This window comes from Miscanthus floridulus, chromosome 8, assembly GCF_019320115.1.
Source record: "Miscanthus floridulus cultivar M001 chromosome 8, ASM1932011v1, whole genome shotgun sequence".
Taxonomy (NCBI): domain Eukaryota; kingdom Viridiplantae; phylum Streptophyta; class Magnoliopsida; order Poales; family Poaceae; genus Miscanthus; species Miscanthus floridulus.
Genome location: NC_089587.1, coordinates 65,579,273 through 65,601,210, shown reverse-complemented (window position 1 = coordinate 65,601,210; position 21,938 = coordinate 65,579,273). Strand labels below are relative to the sequence as shown.

The 21,938-nt window shown below is 44.1% G+C and overlaps 2 protein-coding genes, 1 non-coding gene and 2 pseudogenes across 4 annotated transcripts; 2 read left to right on the top strand and 3 right to left on the bottom strand.

The window, feature by feature from the left end:
* The first annotated feature begins 69 nt into the window (after positions 1–69).
* Positions 70–313, top strand: TRNAY-GUA (transfer RNA tyrosine (anticodon GUA)). The gene is made up of 2 exons: positions 70–106; positions 278–313. It is a non-coding gene; the product is annotated as a tRNA-Tyr (tRNA).
* A 2,026-nt stretch (positions 314–2,339) lies between these two features.
* LOC136469252 (uncharacterized) lies at positions 2,340–5,154 on the bottom strand (annotated as a pseudogene).
* A 1,584-nt stretch (positions 5,155–6,738) lies between these two features.
* Positions 6,739–8,753, top strand: LOC136469251 (glutathione S-transferase T3-like). The gene is made up of 6 exons (XM_066467523.1): positions 6,739–6,796; positions 7,100–7,106; positions 7,451–7,580; positions 7,662–7,887; positions 7,962–8,158; positions 8,244–8,753. Exons 1-6 carry the CDS (start codon positions 6,739–6,741, stop codon positions 8,301–8,303), a joined length of 678 nt encoding a protein of 225 aa, XP_066323620.1. The 3' UTR covers positions 8,304–8,753.
* Positions 8,754–9,695: 942 nt separating this feature from the next.
* On the bottom strand, positions 9,696–11,086 carry LOC136469250 (uncharacterized; annotated as a pseudogene).
* Positions 11,087–16,048: 4,962 nt separating this feature from the next.
* Positions 16,049–18,014, bottom strand: LOC136472370 (glycine-rich RNA-binding protein RZ1A-like). 2 transcript variants are annotated; one of them, XM_066470079.1, is made up of 4 exons: positions 17,857–18,014; positions 17,136–17,253; positions 16,294–16,862; positions 16,049–16,133 (listed from the first exon to the last, which is right to left on the bottom strand). In XM_066470079.1, the coding sequence occupies exons 2-3, from the start codon at positions 17,244–17,246 to the stop codon at positions 16,317–16,319; spliced, it is 657 nt and encodes a 218-aa protein (XP_066326176.1). In that variant the 5' UTR covers positions 17,247–17,253; positions 17,857–18,014; the 3' UTR covers positions 16,049–16,133; positions 16,294–16,316. The 2 variants fall into 2 exon arrangements, with proteins under 2 accessions (XP_066326176.1, XP_066326175.1); XM_066470078.1 differs by having other exon boundaries at positions 16,049–16,862.
* Between the last annotated feature and the right edge of the window lie 3,924 nt (positions 18,015–21,938).

Sequence of the window (21,938 nt, the reverse complement as noted above, 5' to 3'; positions counted from 1 at the left end):
TCTGAAGTTATCGGAGTTAATGCTGGAGTGTAGTCTATTTTAAGGATGGAAGAGCTGTCTAAGCAAATACCGATCTTAGCTCAGTTGGTAGAGCGGAGGACTGTAGTGTCTGCAGATTATCAGCCTGTTCGTTTGCAACCTGTTCGTTTGCCTGTGGCTTATCGTAAACGATCGTAAATTTTCAACCGAAATAGTATTTTTTCTCATATAAATCAGCCAGCAGTACTTCTTCACGAACCAGCAACGATACGAACCAGCCAACCGAACAGGCTGTATAATCCTTAGGTCGCTGGTTTGAATCCGGCAGGTTGGAAGTTTTTAAAACAATTTTTGGTCTTTTTTTTCACAAAAGTATCATATTGTTGTTCCTTAGGCCACTCATAATAATAATAATTAGTCCATTTTGTGTCTGTGAAAGTCACGAACCCAAAGTGTAATTAAGCACGTATCTTACTCCCTCCGTCCCGTAAAAATTGCAATCCTAGAGTTTGAATTTTTCCTAAAAAAGAATGCTAAATATAGGTACATGGGTCCCACATGTAAGAATTGAATGCACTCCATTGCCGCGTGGGCGTTTCTCGGCCACAAAAGCCAATAAATAAATAAAAATCCGGCCGTGTCAGATGGTACAGCTCGCTGTTTGGGCTGGCACACTGGAAAAACGTTGTTTTGGCTGCAGCACACCGCCAATCGTGTTATTGGCTAAGATACATTGCAAATTCAGGTTCCTTTGTTGTAACACACCGCGCGCAGTAAACAATCATTTTCTTTTGTTTTGGACAGAGAACATTAGGTGACTGTACGAGTTTGCCCCTGGCTGAGTCAAGTGGTGCGACCCAACCCAATAAGCCCCACCCGGTCGCTGCCTCACCCCCCACACCGTCTTCTTCTTCCCCAGTCGGTCGTCTTCCTCTCTTCTCTCTCTCGCTCTTGTCCCGTGAAACCCTAGCACTCGATGCACCGACAGGAGGGGAAGATGGCTTCGAGCTCGAAGACAGAGGCTGCCTCGAGCGCGCCATCTTTGGACGCGTTTAGGGATGGCACAAGCAACCTTCCCCTGGTCGATTGCAGCAAGTGTGGAGCTCAGTTGATTGGCCTAGTGTCAAAGCAGGACAAGAGCTTTCGGCAGAGGTTCTACAAGTGTCCTCTAATTAACCATGTAAGTTGGTAGATCTGCAATTTTATCCGCCTATTGATGTAGTTGTATGGCCGATTTCATCTGAGCATTGTTCCTCATCTTCTTTTGTTAGTTCTACATGTGGGAGGACCAATACGTTGAGTACCTCATCGGCAAATCCAAGCTTCCACGATGTTTCTCAAAGATCGGTAGAGGGTCGCCGTCTCTGGGCTTGACTCAAGCCATGGATCCAAGGATGTCCTCTCAGGAGCTGATTCAAGCCATGGAGTCTTTGAAGGAATCAATTGGAGGTTGCACTACCCTGTTAGAAAGCACAACCGCATCTATGAAGGATGCACATGCCGCTTTGAAGAAAATTGTTGATGGCAATCAGTCAATAGGGAGCAACATCGACAAGATAGGCGATCGTTTGCTTGTTTTAAGTCTAGCAATTATGTTCATTGTAGTGCTACTTCTCTTGGTGGTGTTAGTGAAGTGAGCATTGATTTGTAGGCATCCTGTATGAACTTTTAGTTGATGTCTATCACTTATGTCTCCCTTATGTGTCAATGAATGCTATTGTATGTTCTGATGTTCTAATTTGGTTGTCAATGAAGTGTATGTGTTTTAGTGCATGGCAACTACAAAATAGATCAAGTGCAAGTAAATCTAGTCTTAACATTACAAGCCATCAAGTTTGGCTTCGAGCCAAGTTACATAACAGCGACAAGTCTGAATTTAAGCCTTCAAGTTTGGCTTATAGCCAAGTCACATAACAATGAAAAGTCTGAATTTAGGCCAATTATGGTTGATTACATTACAAAGGCTACAAAAGCATAGTTCTAGACAACATTAGAAGTCATCTTCCAAAAGCATCATCAGCAGGTTGCAAACACTACACTTGCAATTATTTCACTCAACAAGCACATCCATCACCAGCTGCTTCTTGGCCTTGCCCAGATCTTTCTTCGGCTGCACCTTGTCTCCCTTGCATTGTTTTGCCTTTTTTCCATTCACTCCCTTTGTACTCTGTCCATCAGTGGATTCTGCACCATCTCTTTCCATCTTCCTCTTGCGACTGTTAACAAATGAAAGACATTAGTACAGTAGAAGCAAATTGTTACAAGTTCAAGGGTAGTGAGATATGTAACCTCCTAGTGTTGCCTGCAGGACTGTTGGTTAGTGGGGCTGTAATGGTGATGGAACATGCTCCAGTTTGGGATTATTGGGTTGATGCAGTGCTTGCAGCCTTTGTCTTTTTGTTCCTCTCTTTTTTTGGCTTAGGTGCGGCTGGAGGTGGAGCATCACTGTCATACACTGTCTCATTGCAAGTCTTCATCATGTGACCAAATTGTCCACACCTCTTGCACTGTCTCATTCCACTGGTTCTCCCTCCTTCTTCTGCACCCTTCATCCTTCTTGTTCTAGGTCTACCAGCTGCCCTCTTTAGGATTGGTGGCCACAGTTTGAAACCCATGTCTACCTTGGGCCATTGGTTCCTATCTGTCATAGGCATTACAATTCCGGCATATGCCTTCTTGAACACATCAACAGAGTAGTAGTCATCAATATAGTCCTCTGCACTCTTGTTTCTCAATGAGTTAATGAAGCAAAGGGCATGAGTGTAGGGGAGCCCAGTGATCTGCCACCTATTACAACTACATGTTCTGTTATCTAGATCAATAGTGTGTCTCTAGGTCTTCAGCTCTTTAGTTGTGCCTTGAATCTCAGCTGTGTTGTTGTGTCCTCTATGAATGACATAGTTCAGGTTTCTGCTTTTTGCATTCAGATCTTTAGTTACATGAGGAAGGATCTTGTCTATCATCTTGTTGGATAACCTTCTTCTAAGGTCATGCTTCTCCATGATCATCTGCCTTATCCTGTCCATCAGTGGGATTAAGCCTGGGCAAAATACCCGATACCCATTACCCGTACCCGAATTACCCGAACCCAGACCCGAATTACCCGAACCCGAGGTACCCGATCCAAAATTCGGATAGCGATTTTGATTACCCGAAATTAGTTTGGGTAATTCGGGTAATATCCCCCGGTACCTAAACTACCCGAACTACCCAAAGATTTGTTTTGTCTTTGTATTCATCATGTGTTGTTAGCTGAACCATTTAACTTATCACTTTATTAGAATATAATTCTCTCTATTTGAATGAGTGACTGTAATATATTATTCTCTACAAATTGCTATTGAAATTCTATACAAATTGCTGCTGAAATTATGTATAGATCGCTACTGAAATTTAGTGTAGTTTGTTGTTTTCTGTAAATTTGGGTATATCGGGTAATACCCGAACCCGAACCCGAATTATCGGGTACCCGAATTTGCGGGTAGTGTTTTTTCGGGAGTAATATCGGGTAGCAATTTTTATTACCCGAATTTTGAATTACCCGAATTACCCGACCCGAAAAAATCGGGTAACCCGAACGCCCAGCCTTGAGTGGGATGACTGGTTGTGCTTTCTCCTTTCTGATCCAACTATTAAATGTCTCTGCAATATTGTTTGTGACATAGTCACACTTGCTATCTGGTGAGAATCTCCACCTATTCCACAAATGTTTGTGGTTCTCCTCTATCCATTTTATTGCATTTGGAGAAGCTTTCTGCATGGTCTTGTAGTGATGCTCATAGTGCTTCTTGTTAAAAGCTCTACATGCAGGCCAAAGGTGTTTCTTGAAAACAGCCCCTCTATACCTCTTCTGAAAGTTCTTCACTAGATGCCTCATACACTCTCTATGTTCCACTCCATTTGAAAACACAGCTGTAACTGCACTATCTATACCCTTGCCTACATCTGTGGATATCACAAGTCCAGGAGGTGAGCCTATTGCAGTCTGAAGCTTTTCAAAAAACCACTTCCAGCTATCTGCGGACTCTGACTCAAACACCCCATATGCAACTGGAAATAGCCAGCCGTGACCATCAACTGCTGAAGCTGATGCCAATTGACCCCTCCACCTTCCTGTCAAAACAATGGAGTCAACACCTAAAAATGGCATGCAGCCATTGAGAAACCCATCTACACAAGCCTTCAATGCAATAAACATCCTAGTAAACCTCATCTTTTTACCAACAGGAGCATACTCTATCTCCACTATGCTTCTAGGGTTGGTCCTCTCTACCTCTGCTTTGAAACTAAAAGCATCAGCAAAATTGTCATTCCACTTTCCCATTATTTGCTCTAGAGCCAACTTTCTCCCATCCCAAACCACGTAGTAAGATAGCATGATCTTGAACTTCTTCTCCAGATCTTTCTTTAGTTCTGCAGCTCCAGTATTTGGTTGATCCCTAAGAATGTCAATGACTCTGTCTCTGACCCATTTGTTGGTAGCCATGCAGTTCTGGTCAAGCTTGGAAGTGCTAGCACAGTTATGCTTAGTATGGAGCTTTTTTATCTGCAACAAAAAAGAAGTTCTAAATCAGCTTACAAGGGCATGAAACAAACAATACACCACATATAACTGTAAATTACATAGTTAAAAGCAGGTATGGTGACCTGCCATGTCTTGCCATCCTGCAGCTCAGAAGCATGAATCCTCCACCTACACTTCTTCTTTTTGCTACTTCTGCCCTTGCAGAACCCTCTGTACCTTTTAGCCTCACTATAATGTGCATCAATTTCAAACTCATTAAGAACAGCAAACTGCCTAATTGCCCTCTTAAAAGTATCTCCATCTTCAAATGTGACACCAAGAGCAATGGTTGGGTTCTCCAGGTCAGTCACATGTTCAACAATCTCACATCCAGCTTCATCATCAACAAAAAGGTCATCCAACTCACTACAGTCACCATCAGTTGATTGCCCCTCATGTTCTAGCTGTTCTTCAACATCAGATAAATACAGATGCTCATCATTTAGACCCACATATTCTACCTCATCCTCATCCCATGGTTCCTCGTCATCTGAGAGATCCCTTTTCCTTCCCTTACCTCTCTTAGACTTAGCCTTGGTTTTGGTAGTCCCTGTCTCTGCATTGTTAGCTACGACATCTTCTGTCTCATCCTCAGCAACATACTCAATCAAAGCCAGAGGGAGGGGCTCTGTGGCAACACTAGCACTGCCGACATGATGTGTAGAAGGTTCAACAGATACACTTTGGCTGTGCTCAACTGTCACTGTGTCATAAACTGCTACAAACAGAGGCAACCTCCTCATCTCCCAATATAGGTCCATTGCATCCATCAAGCTGGCATCAGAAGTTACATTGGTGAAAGCGGATACAGTCATGTTCCAATAGCAAACTGATATTCCTTGATTCGAACCATGCTTCACTCTCTTTGCTATTTCATCTTTTATGTCCATCAAGTTGGTTGAATCACGATCAACAATAAGCTCAAGATTTGAATCTGGGTGCACTACATGACTACCATCATCGCAAACCTCGACATAATTTGGAACGCGCGTAGCAATTCTGCACGCCGAACTACTATCCATCCTAAAACAAATGAAAAAAATGGTAGAGAACAATGAAAAGTGATTCATAATTGCAACCCTAAATCGACCCTAAATCGACCGCGGCTTTAACACATATTGATAACGCCAAATAGAACCAAATCACTTGATGGAGATACACTGAAATAGTTAATTGAACAACTTGCACATCAAATGGCAAAAAATGCTTACCCTTCTGGAACCCAACCAAGATTTAGGCCCTTCGATTGCCATTCATTCCTCGGTCCCAAGCGATTCCTACGTTTCTCTGGTGTCATCTTGTCCAACTCCTCTGCTTGGATCTATGGACACATAGCTGCGGAGAGGAAGGTGGTGCCGATTGTGGACAAGGAGGGAGTGCGGGTGCGGAGAGGAGGGCGACGGCTAAACTGGTGGCGGCGGTGAGACTGATGGCGGCCAGGGATGGGGAATTGCAAGAGCAGCTAGGTCAACTAGGCAAGTCAAGTCGACCTAGGGGCACCCATTGTCATTTCCAAAAAGTTCTCTGTCCAAAACCAGGGAAAATGATTGTTTACTGCGCACGGTGTGTTACAACAAAGAAACCCGAATTCGCAATGTGTCTCAGCCAATAACACAGTTGGCGGTGTGCCGCAGCCAAAACAACGTTTCCCCAGTGTGCTAGCCCAAAATTTCCCTAAAAAATGGGTGGTCTACGTTCGAAAAACTCAGAGTCCAACAACGGAGGCAAACGCGAGACCCATTTTGCGTCGGTGGTCTGTCGAAACCCAAAAATGTGTCCCCTCTCTCCGTCTCTCTCCTCAACCGAAATATCTACGCACAACCGTTTCGCGGGCGAGGGAGGGGGAAAGAAGAGGAGAGCGCACCGGGCGAAGCTTCGCCGTCGGCGAGATCTGCACTGAGCTTGACTTCGTAGGTATGGATCTCGCTCCAACCCCACCCTCCTTCGCCGGTCCTAGCTCTCCTCTCTGCCCATGGATTTGGCCCCGGCTGCTCGCATGCTACGCCTATGCTCTGACGGATTTGAACTTGGCCACCCGCATGGCCAAAGCCTATTCTTGGCCGCATGCTGGACCTAGCTTCAACGGATTTTTCGCGTTCTGCTATGTGCCCTGGTGCTATGTCGGTGGATTTGAACTTGGCCACTCCCATGCCCAATGCCTATTCTTAGCCGCATGTTGGATCTAGCTGGCCGCGATGCACAACAAGCACGTCGTGGCCATGGAGTGCCACGCCGGCTCCGCCGTCGCTGCCGGTGGATGTGGCGTCCGGGAGGGAGGAGTGCAAGATTAGTGGCTAATCGTGCTGCTCTGGACTCTAGTTCTTGGATTTGGTATAGATGTATAGGAAAGCAAAATTCAGAGTTCATGCACGATCAGAACACATGTAGGTCATTCAGAGTTTTCAGAGTTTCTGTATCAGGATAGGGAGTGTACATTTTGAGATCAATTGAGCCAAAATTACCAAAGCTTTTCTCATCAAATCAAATTTATATATGGTTTGATGAGTTGCTTAACTTATATGCTGTAACTGATACTGATTTTTGTACACCTATCAGATGAGGGGTATAGAGAGGAATATTTCCTGTTAGCACAATGGTGTTCTTGCAAATTGTGTTGTAGATGCCCCAATAATGTTTGTTTCATAACTTTCATTCATAAAGCGGCTACAGAAACAAAATTGTGCTTCTCCTTTCTAACCTCAATCGGAAGGCAGAGGTCTTACATAAACCAAAACTAAGAAACAGTTTACAGAAACCAAAATTATGATATCTATAATGCTTTACACAGAGTGAAAGGCCACCACTCAAACTGCCGTTGCCTACAATTTCCCCGGTCGCGCATGCATGTGTGCCTATGTGTTCTATGTGTATGTTGTGACATGTTTAATTGAATCTCTGCTCTACTAGGAGGAGGGATAAAATTTTAAGTGGCTCAAGCGGTTGCGCTAGCGAATCTGAAAATATCTTTGGGGCTGATCAGTGGGCTTTTGGTTACTCTGCCGCTTTGCAATCTTTGGATGATGCTCCAAACCACCAGGTTTATTGCATCCATGCATCTAATGGTTTGTTATATTTACAAAGGAATAGATCAATGATTAACAATTATTTCCATCACTAGTTCAACATGCATGGCTCCTTCCAGATGTCCTGCCCACCTATGAATGGGCAACCTAGCCATGGGTTCTCCATTGACAACAACCATGCCTCTACAGACCCTCCATCATTGAAATCACAGAAGGCCGCAAAGAAGAAAAACATGTCTAGGAGAGGAGCTGCATTCACCAAAGAGGAGGACGTGGTGGTGTGCTTGGCATTTCTGAATGTTAGCAAAGATCCTATTATTGGTAATAGCTTGCAACGTCTTTTAAGAAATCATTGACCCTTTGATGTCCAAATAATATGGTGGCATAACATGTAGGTGTGAACCAGACTTCATGTGATTATTACAAGAGGATGCATGATTATTTCAATGAGCACAAGCCTGAAGGGTCCAACCATAGCCAGATTGCTATTCAGCATAGGTGGGCATTGATTCAGAAAGCAATGAACAAGTTCTGTTCACACAAAGCAGCTATCGACGGGCTGAATGAGAGCGGAAAAAATGAGCAGGATCGGGTATACTTTCACTCATGTTGTCCTCCATGTGTCTAATTTCCATCTTGTATTTTATAATCGATTTAATCTATATTCATATCTGTAGATAGACGATGTTGTAAAAATGTACGAGAGAACTAAACCTTTTACCATCATGCATTGCTAGAAAAAACTTTGTAATGAGGCCAAATGGAACAATAAGTTTCTTGAGCTAAACAACCCTACATCTCTTGATGGCATGTCATCTCCTCCAACTCAAGGCCACGCAGAATCTGGAAATGAGAATATAGACACATCACGGCCTGAGGGTAGGGATAATGCGAAGAGGCGTAGATCAAAGAGCTTCACAGAGACATCATCATCTAGTACGGCTGTTGAAGTCCTCCAGCGGTTGCAGGAGAAATCAGAGCAGACTGAACAAAAGCAAGACCAACAAATGGCTGAAATCCTTAGTAGGAAGGATGAAAAAAATTAAAATTCAAAGGGATCTTTTCAACCTTCAGAAGAAGCATATGAAGATGACATTGCAGCAGCAAAAGAAGGAAAATAAGATTAGGGAGAAGGAGACAGAGGCTCAACTGATCACAGCTGAGTCTAGTATTATGTCAATTGACATTGAGAAGGTGCCCCCTCATCTGAAAAACTATTATGTTGGCATGCAACGGCAAATCATGGTGCGCAGAGGGTTCATCAGCCCCTCGAACAACGAAGACTAAGGAGTGTGTGTGTGTGTGTGTTAGATATATGTTCAAAAAAGTTCACTTGAGTTGAACTATTGTGTTGTGTGCAATTATTCATATTATCAGTTGTGAACTTTTGTATTATGTGTAACTTTGCTTCGCTTGAGTTGAACTTCATGTAGTGTTGTGAATTGTTGTTATATTCAATCGTGAACTTTTGCGTTATGTGCAACTATTTCTGTTATCTGGCAATGCACTTTGTTCAGCCTTGTGGGTATACTGAAGGCCGATTTTCGGCTTCTCTTTGCAATATGATTTGTTGGCATTGCAATATACTGAAGGTGGTGCTGGTTCTGCAATTTGTCTTGGCCAGCTGGGAGGTGAGGCTGGTTTTGCAGTCCATCAGATTCACACTCGCCAACAACTGATATTAATCAAATTTGAAGATTTGAGGTTTCCTGAAGCAATACGGAAGGCCGATTTGTGGCTTCTCTTTACAATATGCTTGGTTGTGATTGGATTTGGAATCACTGTTGTAAATAATTAATCTAGCATAAATAGAAGGTGGTGCTGTCGACACAACCATCTCACTCTGTCAAGCTGAGAGGTGGCCAGCTGGTAGGTGGTGCTGAAAAATACAAAATATCATATATTTCTTATCACTAGGCTGAAAAATACAAAATGACATATATTTCTTATCATCAGGCAACAAAATACAAAAGTTCCAGCATCTAGTATAGTTCCAGCATCTAGTATAGTTCCAACAACTACAGACTTAGTTCCTACAACTAGTACAGTTCCTAAAAACTTCATGCCACTATAGTTCACTTGAGCTGCCAACAAAATACATCAGGCAACTAAACCTACAACTACAGACTTCAGTTCATGTGATTAGAAGCAAAAGGACTAGAACATTGGCCATATAGCGTCCACAAGTGTTCCATCAGGTCGTTCTGAAGCAATGTTGTCGTCTCTCTGTCCTGAATAATATTTTGTGCATCAATAAGTTTCTCAACTCCTGGGATTTCTCTATCTTGGTTAATAGGTGGGTCAGCCACTCCAGGCCATTCTGATGGGTGGACATTCGGTAGCTAAACCCCGCGCTCATCTTCAACTACCATGTTGTGAAGTATGACACAAGCATGCGTAATGGAATTAAGTACTTTTTGATTCCATAAACGAGCTGGCCTATGCAAGATTTTCCACTTAGCCTGTAAGACACCAAAAGCTCTCTCCACATCCTTTCTACATGACTCCTGTCGCTCTGAAAAAACCTTTTGCTTGTTGCTAATTGGCATTGGTATGCTTTTCACTAGTGTAGCCCAATCAGGATAGATGCCATCTGCTAGGTAGTATCCAAGGAAATAGATGTTGTCGTTGACATGGAACTCAACAGGGGGTGCCCTCCCATTAGCCAAATCATCAAAAAACATTGGATCGATGCAAAACATTAATGTCATTGTGAGACCCTGGTAAACCAAAGTAAGCATGCCAAATCCTAAGATCCTCTATCGCCACTGCCTCAAGTATTAGAGTTGGCTTGCCTTTGTGCCCTCTATACATGCCTTGCCAACAAGTTGGACAGCTAGACCATTCCCAATGCATGCAATCGATGCTGCTTATCATTCCCGGAAAACCTCTGGCCAAATTGATGCTAAGTATGTGCTTTATCTCCTCACTTCTGGGAGGACGGAGAAATTCTTTGCCAAACACCTTGATCACGGTCATAACAAATTCCTTCAGGGTCTCCAGGACAGTACTTTCTCTCATTTTCAAATGATCATCCAACTCATCAGCTAGGCCTTCGTATGCTAGCATCTTTAGAGCCACCGTGCACTTGTGAAGAGGAGAGAATCCTAACTGTCCCGCAGCATTTCTCCTTTGTTGGAAGAACCTATTTTTGGTTGTGACCTCATCCACTATCCAAAGAAATAATTCTCGTCTCATGCGAAAACCTACAGCAAAAAATTACACCTTTTTTATCAAATTAATTCACTGTGTCATGGAAATGGAAACTTGGCCAATGATTGTACATCATTCTGAAATGCTCCTCATTGTAAAGTGGGTGTTCAACGAAGTAGTCCTGATTCAGCTGCCGGTCTGCTGCAAGTCGATCACGCTTGTAAGTCTTGTGGCCTAGGACCGAACCTCCCCAAGGGCGTTTTTGTGGCATCTGGGTGAGGACGGCCACCGCGGCTATGATCTCCTCGTCATTGGAGTATGCTGCGGCTGTCCCGAACATCGACATTTTCACGTAACTCCAAGCCATGGCCAAAACAACCGCAGTTGATGTCTGAAGCCAAGCAGATTTTAGGACAAATTAGCCACAAATCATGGGTTTGAGAGGGATTGGAAGGGATTCAGAGGGATTTGATCCCCTGTAAGTCAAAATCACCCTCAATCCCCTTTCATCCCTTCCAATCCACTTGGATTTGGGCTGAAACGCACAAGTCCTAAAAGGATCGAACAAGCAGATTGCTACAAAATCGGGTTACATGTGCTCCAATTGACTCTTTTGCGCCAGCGCCGGCCTTGTCCGGACGGTTGATCGAGCGAGCCGGCGCCAACGGCGGCTACCTCGCTGCCAGCTCGAGTCCCTTCAAGTAGCTGGGGCGGCAAAATAACCCCGCCATTGAGGAACCCGTAGTACCACACCCACTCGCACGGTCTATTTCCCGCGGAAGATTTCACAGTGTGCCTGCCAAAACAACTGTCCGTGCGTGGGGTTCTGCTTTTGGGTCCGCTATTGGAGTTGGCAAAGTTTGGGTATGTGACCTTTGTTTCCTCCGTGACCCAAATCTCTGAATGCATATCGTGTTTGCCTCAGGGCTGTTGGAGATAGTCTCAGGGAGCAAGAACTGACAATTTACAAAGGCATTATTGTAATTTTACATCTCTCCTTGGTAACTGTGCTAGGTCCTAGAATTGTAACATTTTTTAAGACGGAGCGAGTACTCATTTACTGTGTACGATAAATGCACTGAGACAACGCTGGGAGTGGGGCAGCCGGCGAGGTGCATGACGTGGCGCTGAGGCAAGAGAGAGAGAGAGACGACACTGATTTATTTATTTGGTGTGTAGCAGGCTTCAAATGCGATGACATCTATCCATTTACATTTGACAATTGTACTCAGTGCCAATGCAAACCACTCACAAATCAAACACACAACAACAACAACAAAGCATTTAAGTCCCAAATAAGTTGGGGTAGGCTAGAGTTGAAACCCAGCAGAAACAATCAAGGTTCAGGCACGTGAATAGCTATTTTCCAAGCATTCCTATCTAAGGCTAAGTCTTTGGGTATATTCCATTCTTTTAAGTCTCTTTTTATTGCCTCTACCTAAGTCATCTTTGGTCTTACTCTGCATCTCTTCACGTTACTATCCTGACTTAGGATTTCACTACGTACCGGTGCCTCTGGAGGTCTCCGTTGGACATATCCAAACCATCTCAACCGGTGTTGGACAAGCTTTTCTTCAATTGGTGCTACCCTAATCTATCACGTATATCATCGTTCCGAACTCGATCCCTTCTTGTATGACCGCAAATCCAACACAACATACGCATTTCCGCAACACTTATCTGTTGAACAAGTCATCTTTTCATAGGCCAACATTCTACACCATACAACATAGCAGGTCTAATCGTTGTCCTATAAAACTTACCTTTTAGCTTCTGTGGTACCCTTTTATCACATAGGACACCAGATGCTCGGCGTCACTTCATCCACCCTGCTTTGATTCTATGGCTAACATCTTCGTCAATATCCCTGTCTCTCTGTAGCATTGATCCTAAATATCGAAAGGTATCTTTCCTAGGCACTACTTGACCTTCCAAACTAATATCTTCCTCCTTCCGAGTAGTAGTGCCGAAGTCACATCTCATATACTCAGTTTTAGTTCTACTAAGTCTAAAACCTTTGGACTCCAAAGTCTCCCGCTATAACTCCAGTTTCTGATTCACTCATGTTCGACTTTCATCAACTAGCACTACATCGTCCGCGAAAAGCATACACCAAGGGATGTCTCCTTGTATGTCCCTTGTGACCTCATCCATCACTAAGGCAAATAGATAAGGGCTCAAAGCTGACCCTTGATGTAGTCCTATCCTAATCGGGAAGTCATCCGTGTCTCCATCATTTATTCAAACACTAGTCACAACATTATTGTACATGTCCTTAATGAACTCGACGTACTTCATTGGGACTTTATGTTTGTCAAAAACCCACCACATAACATTCCTCGGTATTTTATCATAAGCCTTCTCTAAGTCAATAAAAACCATATGTAGGTCCTTCTTCTTCTCCCTATACCGCTCCATAACTTGTCTTATTAAGAAAATGGCTTCCATGGTTGACCTTCCGGGAATGAAACCAAATTGATTCATAGAGACCCACGTTATTGCTCTCAAGCGATGCTCGATAACTCTCTCCCATAGCTTCATAGTATGGCTCATCAACTTAATTCCCCGATAATTAGTACAACTTTGAATATCCCCTTTATTCTTATAGATCGGTGCCAATATACTTCTCCACTCGTCAGGCATCTTATTCGATCGAAAAATATGGTTGAACAGCTTGGTTAGCCATACTATAGCTGTGTCCCTGAGGCATCTCCACACCTCGAGTGGGATACCATCTGGTCCCATCGCCTTACCTCCTTTCATCCTTTTCAATGCCTCTCTAACCTTAGATTCTTGGATTCTCCGCACAAAGCGTCTATTGGTGTCATCAAAAGAGTCATCCAACTCAAAGGTTGTGTTCGTATTCTCACCATTGAATAATTTGTCAAAATACTCTTGCCATCGATGTCGGATCTCATCCTCCTTCACCAAGAGATGCTCCATTTCATCCTTAATGCACTTAACTTGATTGAAGTCTCTTGTCTTTCTCTCACGAACCCTAGCCATCCTATAAATGCCCTTCTCTCCTTCCTTCGTACTGAAATGCTGATAAAGATCCTCGTATGCTCTACCCTTTGCCACACTTATAGCTCGCTTTGCAGTCTTCTTTGCCACCTTGTACTTCTCTATGTTGTCCACACTCCTGTCATGGTACAAGCATCTATAGCATTCTTTCTTCTCCTTAATAGCCCTTTGGACTTCCTCGTTCCATCACCAAGTATCTTTAGCCTCGCCTCCATTTCCTTTGGTTACTCCACACACCTCTGAGGCCACCTTCCGAATGTTGGTTGCCATCTTCTCCCACATGTTGTTTATGTCCTCTTCTTCCTTCCAAGAGTCATCTTTGATAACCCTTTCCCTGAATATCTCCGACGTCTTCCCTTTCAGTTTCCACCACTTTGTTCTTTCAATCTTAGCTTGTTTATCCCTACGGGCACGCACCTAAAAACGAAAGTCTGTCACCAAAAGCTTATGTTGAGAAACAACACACTTCCCTGGTATCACCTTGCAACACAAGCATGCTCGTTTGTCCTTTCTTCTTGCGAGGACAAAGTCAATCTGGATAGAGTGTTGTCCGCTACTAAAGGTCACTAGATGAGATTCTCTCTTTCTAAAGAGAATGTTGGCTATCATCAGGTCAAAAGCTACCGCAAAGTCTAGAACTTCCTCCCCCTCCTGATTCCTACTACCATACCCAAAACCTCCATGAACTGCCTTGAAACCTACGCTTGTAGTACCTACATGCCCATTAAGATCTCCTATAAAAAGCTTCTCACTACTAGGTACAGCTCTAATCAGACCATCTAAGTCTTTCCAGAACTGTCTCTTAATACTTTCGTCGAGGCCTACTTGGGAGGCATACGCACTAATTACGTTCAAGACCATATCACCAATGACAAGCTTGACTAAGATAATCCTATCTCCTTACCTTCTCACTCCCACCACACTGTTCTTGAGGCCCTTATCAATCAAAACTCCTACTCCATTTCTATTCGTGACTGTCCATGTGTACCAAAGCTTAAAACATATATTGTCCACCTCCTTTGCCTTCTGACCCTTCCATTTAGTCTCTTGAACGCATAATATATTTACACGTCTCCTAGTCGCGGTATCAACTAATTCTCTTAACTTACCTATAAGCGACCCTACATTCCAACTACCTAAATAAACCCTAGTTGGTTCGACTAGCTTCCTTACCCTTCGCACCCGTCGACTCAGATGTGAAGACCCTTACTTATTTTTCACTACACCCGGACGCCAATATAGCGCTCCACTAAGGATGCGACGACCTGATCCTTGCTCACTTGACACCGTGCACAGATCGCGACACGGCGCGTCATGGGGGTGACGACCCGGCCCTTGCTCATTTAACACCATACTCAGGTTCTGATATGGCGCGTCGCTAAGAGGGTTACACCCCAACGGTTTTCTTTCGGGTTTCATCTCCATTAGAATGGCTAGGTTTAACGTTGGTTCGCCACGCCTATCACAACCCTCCTTCTTTACCAGGGCTTGGGACCTGCTATGTTAAGACAACATAGGCGGAGTTAAATCAAACACACAACATATAATACAAATATAATAGTCAAATGAACCAGCAGGAGCAGGCCATATATTGATATTCAGGGAACATCCCAAATAGCAAGGTTCAAACCTGTCAACAACAGTCTGTATTTTGCAGCCAATCTGTGCATACTATACTAGTAATATCAGGGCCCTCAACACTCTTGCTGCCAAAGGATCAGTTCCCTGTTCAGGAACCTCCAGCTACAAAGGTCATTTTGCACAAAAGAAGAAAAAAAAGGATGCATCTGTGGTCACTCAAAAAAAATCAAGAATCTCCAGCAAGCTTTAGATATGTGTGAGGCTCCACACAGAACAGCTCCTGTTCCAGGTTCTCAATGTAGATGGGTCATCCTCGCTTAACAGAGCTGAGCTAGAAACATATCAACGCCGTCCAACAGTGTTACAGAACACTCAGAATTATGGACAAATAGAGAGACACTATTTAAGCCATGCAGATCAATATACAGGAACAGAAAGGCCAAATGCCTGCGAAAAATTGATGTGAGAACCGTTGCTTATTAACAGGCAAAATAAAATCGAACAATCCTGTGAACAAAATTCAAGAATTTACCCTTTTTTTCCTTCTTATAATTCGTGAATGAACATGTTTTACAAGCAGATGGTACCCCAGCACGGCATACTGCTTTCTCCCTCAAGATCGCAATCAGACTGAGCATGATTGTTCTCCGACATCCTTGGTACCAACACCCCAGTGAATCCGTACCGATTCAAACAAACAGGACCAAGGGCCAGTACCATGACATGATTTTTACCATTAGATCAACAGAGACATGGATCCCAGTCCCCAGATAATAATCAGATAGAAACTAGTCAATCCACAGAAGCTCCTGAGGAACCAGTAGTTACAAGCCAAATACAGACAACAAGATTGGTAAAAACAAGCACAGCTGAAACTCTTATGAGAGTACACTACAGCAACATTTGCTGCATTATGTGATGATGAAGCAAACATACAACTTACTTTAAATTATAAATTAGCTTTCATACCTGAGATCACAGCCTTGCAAACATCAAGATCTGTATCCACCTCGGCTGGGGCGTTCATAAGGACCAGACTTGTCACGGTTGTATCGGTCACTGCCTCCACCATTGCGGCTTCCTCCATCACGGCTTCCAGAATAGCGATCACCACCACGATCAGGCTCATAGCGGCTACTACCATTGCTGCTACCATACTTGTCGTCCCTGCTACCATACCTATCCCCCCTGCCACCATCATCAGAAGGGCATTCCCTTGCAAAATGTCCAGGCTTGCCACATTTGAAGCAATCACCACCTCCGCCGCCACGGCCTCCACCGAAATCACGACCATGGTCCCGACTGCGGCTATAGTCACCACGGTAGCGGTCACAATCACCACCACCACGACTATAGTCTCGATCTCCATCACGGTCCCTGCTGCCTGAACTCTGAGCCTGAGCTCTTTCAACAGTGATGTTCCTTCCATCCAGATCCATTCCGTTCATTGCCTCAATTGCTTCTTCCATAGACTTCTTGTCATCAAAAGTCACGAAACCAAATCCACGTGATCGACCAGAAAACTTATCAAGAACCACCTGCAGATTGACACAACATCATAATAAGAATACTAATGGAACGTGTTCAACCATACCAAAAATAGAGGGAGAAAATGGTAAATCACGGCATGTATATATGGCAAATACTTGCAGAATAAATTGCAAATTGTCTGCTGTTCTTGGAGTAGAATAAGCCAATACTACATAATAAACTACATTCATTCATTCGTCTACAATAATATAACTATGGCACTATGCTTCCCTTTACAAATGCACACTCAATTCATCATATAAAAGAAACCAATTTGATACCTTTGCCTCAGTAAGATGGCCGAATTTCCTAAATGCGTCCTTCAGATCTGCTTCAGTAGTAGACCACGAAAGACTTCCAACAAAGCAACGGTACTCGTCCGCATCCGACATTTGGCAACTGGGGAACACAATTTCCAGTAGAGTTAATAATTTCTTAAAACAGCAGGAAAGGGGCTTTAGCTTGACCTGGCAGTGCCGCTTAAAATGCTTCAGCGTGACAAACAAAGGGAAAGGAGTTTATTAGAACAAGGTCCATTTAATCACCAATACATTTTCCATTACACATGTTGGTCAAATTGGTGGGTATATCATGGATGGATAAACTGTTCAGTTGCAAAGATGTTTTCTTTGCTTGTGTAATGTATGGTAAGTTGAACTGTCATTTGAAATACTGAAAACTCCAGTCATCCTTCAATTGCTTTTTGTTGCAATGATTACAGTTGAGCCAGTTATTATTACAGGCAACCCTAAGAATTAACAGCTTCTGTTGACTCTCGATTCCTGATAAACAAGGCTACAGATTTCAATCGATAGAGACGCGGGATCAAAATCCAAACTTTTCTCTATACATACTAGTATCATGCATCAGGCAATCATATATAGCAAAATAAAGACAGGGATCTGCTCCTGGAAACAGAGGAGGAAGCTCAGATCTAATAGCCTGACAACCATGACGCAGGGCAAATCAAAGCAAAGATGAGATTGGATTGGAACATCTTACCTCAGTCCTCGGCGTTGACGTCTAATGTCAGCAGCAGCTAGCCTCTTCCTCTTCCTCCTCCTTTTGGATGGAAATTGGCAGCCCGTGCCGTGAGGTGAGACCGTGAGACAGGGACGAGGAGGAATGGAATGGAAAGGCTTGTTGATAATGCTAGCAATTGGCGCCTAATTAACCACGGCTCCAGCCAATCGCAACGCCCGTTTACTCTCGGATTACACGGCTTGATCGAGATTTTGCATTCGCGTTGCCACGTGTGCATAAGTAGGCCGGATAAGGATGCTGACTCGGACATCACTCTTCTTATCTTAGGCCTTGTTTAGATTGCAATTTTTTGCAATCTGGACACTGTAGCACGTTTCGTTTGTATTTGATAAATTTTGTCCGATCATAGACTAACTAGGCTCAAAAGATTCGTCTCGTGATTTACAACCAAACTGTACAATTAGTTATTTTTTTTACCTACATTTAATGCTCCATGCATGCGTCAAAAAATTGATATGATGGAGAGAGTGAAAAAACTTGGAATTTTGAGGCAATCTAAACCAGGCCTTTAGACGGTTCTGCATTAGACGGTTCCCGAACGCAGGCTTTGTTGGAATTTTTTGACGGTTCTGCATTAGATGGAGAGAGTGAAAAAGCTTTGTTAGAATTTTTACCTACATTTAATGCTCTATGCATTAGATGGATCTGCCACAAGGAGGCACGGGCAGCGCAAGCTGCACTGTACGCGTACGCTGCCACACACATTAAAATTTTCAACATTTACAATAAATATACTGGTGTTACACAATTATTCTACATATTTTTTCTCAGCTACCCCTTATTGAAAAATGAGGTCTATATTTAAATCAAATCAATTCTTTATAAAATCAACTAAATTTATAAAAATTTAGGTGCACGGACTAAGAAGAGATTAGTTATTATGAGTTAAGTCTTATCTTTTAGGTGCCCCAACGATTTACTCTGCTTACTCAGCGCTAAACAGCTCAACCACTGCCTGCATGGCTCCGAGCTAGCAGCCAGTGCATGGTGACCTGTGTGCCAGTGAAGCCACCAGCTGCTGCACGCGCCCCAACAGAGAGGAATTTTTTTTAATTTTAACCATTTTTTTAATATAATTTTAAATCTAACACTGTCGTTTTTTTTAAACTAATACTTTTGGCCGCGTCTATTGCCCTAGCACGGCTAAATACCTATGCCGCGCCATGCATGATGGCACGGCACAGGGCTGACGTGACGTGGGTCGGCCGGGGGGGCGCTGACGTGGCGGGTCTTGCCGCGCCACCGACCCTGGCGCGGCAGTGCCGCGCCCTGTTGTGTGGCGCGGCTGGACCAAACATACCGCACGAGCAGCCACACCACCTGGCCGCTGCGTCTGCCGTCGGCCCAGGCTACCTGGATGGTAGAATCGAAACGCGTCGCACCTATATTTTGTTGAGTTTTTTTCACGGGCGAATAGAGAATTTAATAAGCCAATAATCAGTTTTTCGTCTTTCATAATATGGTTATGCACCATTTTAACTAATCAATTATGAAAAATTGACACCGGTGTCCAGATACGCCAGGACTACCGGTTCCCGAACGCAGGGTACTTAATCTCGTCGGTAGTGCTGTCGCGACTCAACGAAACAAATAAGAAGCAAGTTGACAAGCTGCCATATAACATATTCATTGTTTTGACATAAGTTTGACATAACATAACCAAATAACCCCGTAAGTTTTGGATGCCAATATCCGTTTGACCTAAACAAACTAAGACCCAGGAGTGTAAGGATCCCTCGGACGCCTCTGTCTCTTCGGATTTGTTGGCAACACATTGGGAGTGTAGCCAACGTTGGTATGGTCGCGTCGACGGTGCGTACGGCTTGTACCCTGCAGGTATATGATACGCACGATTACTTATAATTCTTTATGATCGTTAGTTCATGTAACCTACGTATTGAAACAAACTATCTTTGTTAGTACCTGTGAGGCTCCTTAGGTGCCAAACGGGGTACCACCTAGCTGAGACATGCCGATCTTGTCCTGCGGCCATTCGTCCCACTGGTCGTGCTGTCCGCGGAAGCCCAGGGGTTCGTCATCGTCATCATCGTCCTCCTCCTCGTCCTCGGTTGCAGGGTCCTTCCCAGTGCTATGATGTGGTGGTGTACGCACCGTGGAAGTAGCACCCTGCGTCATCGGCTGAGAAGAGCTGGCTGGTGTCCTCAAAGAGGCTGAAGACGTGCCACCCGACCGCGCGGGGAGTGGCGGTTCCTCATAAGGAGTGTCCATACAGCTCAACTTCTGAGCTAGCTTCCTGCAGCTCTTCTTCACCTTCTGCATAAATAGACGTTAAAATTAGTTCATTAGCCAAACACATATACAATAAAGACATATTTTCGAAACGGACAAGTTTATGTTTGCCTCCACAAAAGCCGCGAGAACGTCTGGCCCCTGCCCTCTAGACTCGTCAAGCCGGAACGTTGCTTTGTTGGACAGCCTTGCCAATTGTGTCGCTTGGGTACAGAAATGCAGTTGGACAGTTTTAGTACACATACTTAATACCAAAAGGATAACAAATTGTACCATTCAAGTATCTTACCACGTATCTTTGAAGCGGGGCTCTCTGTAGCTGTGTGTCCTCCCTAGTGGTAACGTCGTACACATCTTCGATGACATCTTCCTCCGAGTCCTCGTCAATCACCACGTCAGTGTATGGAGGCTTGATATGTGTCCTTGTAGACCTGTGAAACCACCGTAGGTACTCATCGAAGGTGTGCTGGTCATGTGGAGGACCCGCAAGGACCGCATGTGGTACCCTGGTCTGCCACAAATGGATGTACGAGTTATGTGTCACAGCCAATCCTTAGTCTTGTATCTCTTTCTACGGTCAAACCTGCAATAAAACGATATTAGTTGTACCAAACACACCTCTGAATTGTAGCATTGTTATTAATCGATAACACACCCGTGCAATACTTGATTGGTGGAGTAAAGCGGTGGTGGACAGCATGTCATTCTTCCAAACTGTCTGTAGACCCGGATGTGTAAGTGAATCTCGACCACATGGAAGAAAATAAGAGGGACGTCGTAGCGATACTCGTGTGACCCATCCCTAGTGACAGGACTCAGATAGTCCTAGAGCTCCGGAGAATCCCAAGGACACCAAAATATCTGAAATTTCGTAATTATGTTAGGTTGTGATATAGTGTACATCGAAGAAGACACTGCTATGACAGTATAGAGAGCATAACTAGTGATGTGTCGGGACGTCGAGACCGTTCGTATACTCCCTGTACTTGCGCCACGCATTCCCTCTAACTAACTATGCTTCTGTCCAGATATACAGAGCCGTAGGGAGTGTATCATGCCCGTTCCATTGCTGCATTGAACACGATAATGAATTAGCAACAAATAATCTTATCATATCTAACTGCCTAGAAGAATATAATGAATCGAAGTACTTACTGGTAAACCATTATTAAGGGGCCTCCCAATGGGCAATTGTTCCCAACACCAAACCTAGAGTAGGTTGGAGCAACCCCCAAGGTTCGCATGTCCTGAGGTGCGACGGCAGGCAACGCATAGCTGTCGATACGTCCATGCTAGGACTGCGCTGTCCTAGCTGTACCCCGCTATGTTCTCCCACGGCTGGCGAAGTATGTCAAGGAAGATCCAGCTGATGGTGTTCCCTGAGGCGTCTGGGAAGAGGAAAGCACCAAGAAAGTGCTAGAGCCACACTCGAGCGAACTTGTCGATCTGTGCCTCCTCAGCTTGTGGGTCCAAGTACTCAAAGCGCTTTGTGATCCAGGACGACGAAACACCGGAACTTTTCCTGTAATTGATCAAAGAAAATGAGACCCGATGCCAGCTGTAAAGCAATGCAAGTATTAAATAGGCTTGAATTACTCACTTATTTTTCTTGGAAGCATCATCGTCCGGTGGAAGAAAACCAGTAAACTGAGCCACCAGCTCCCTCCAGTGATCGTTGTCAACTATCCCTGTCACTGTAAGTCCCCCCAACCGAAGGTCTAAAATAGCTTTCACATCCTGCAACGCCAAGGTCATCTCGCCATAAGTTAGGTGGAACGTGTGGGTCTCAG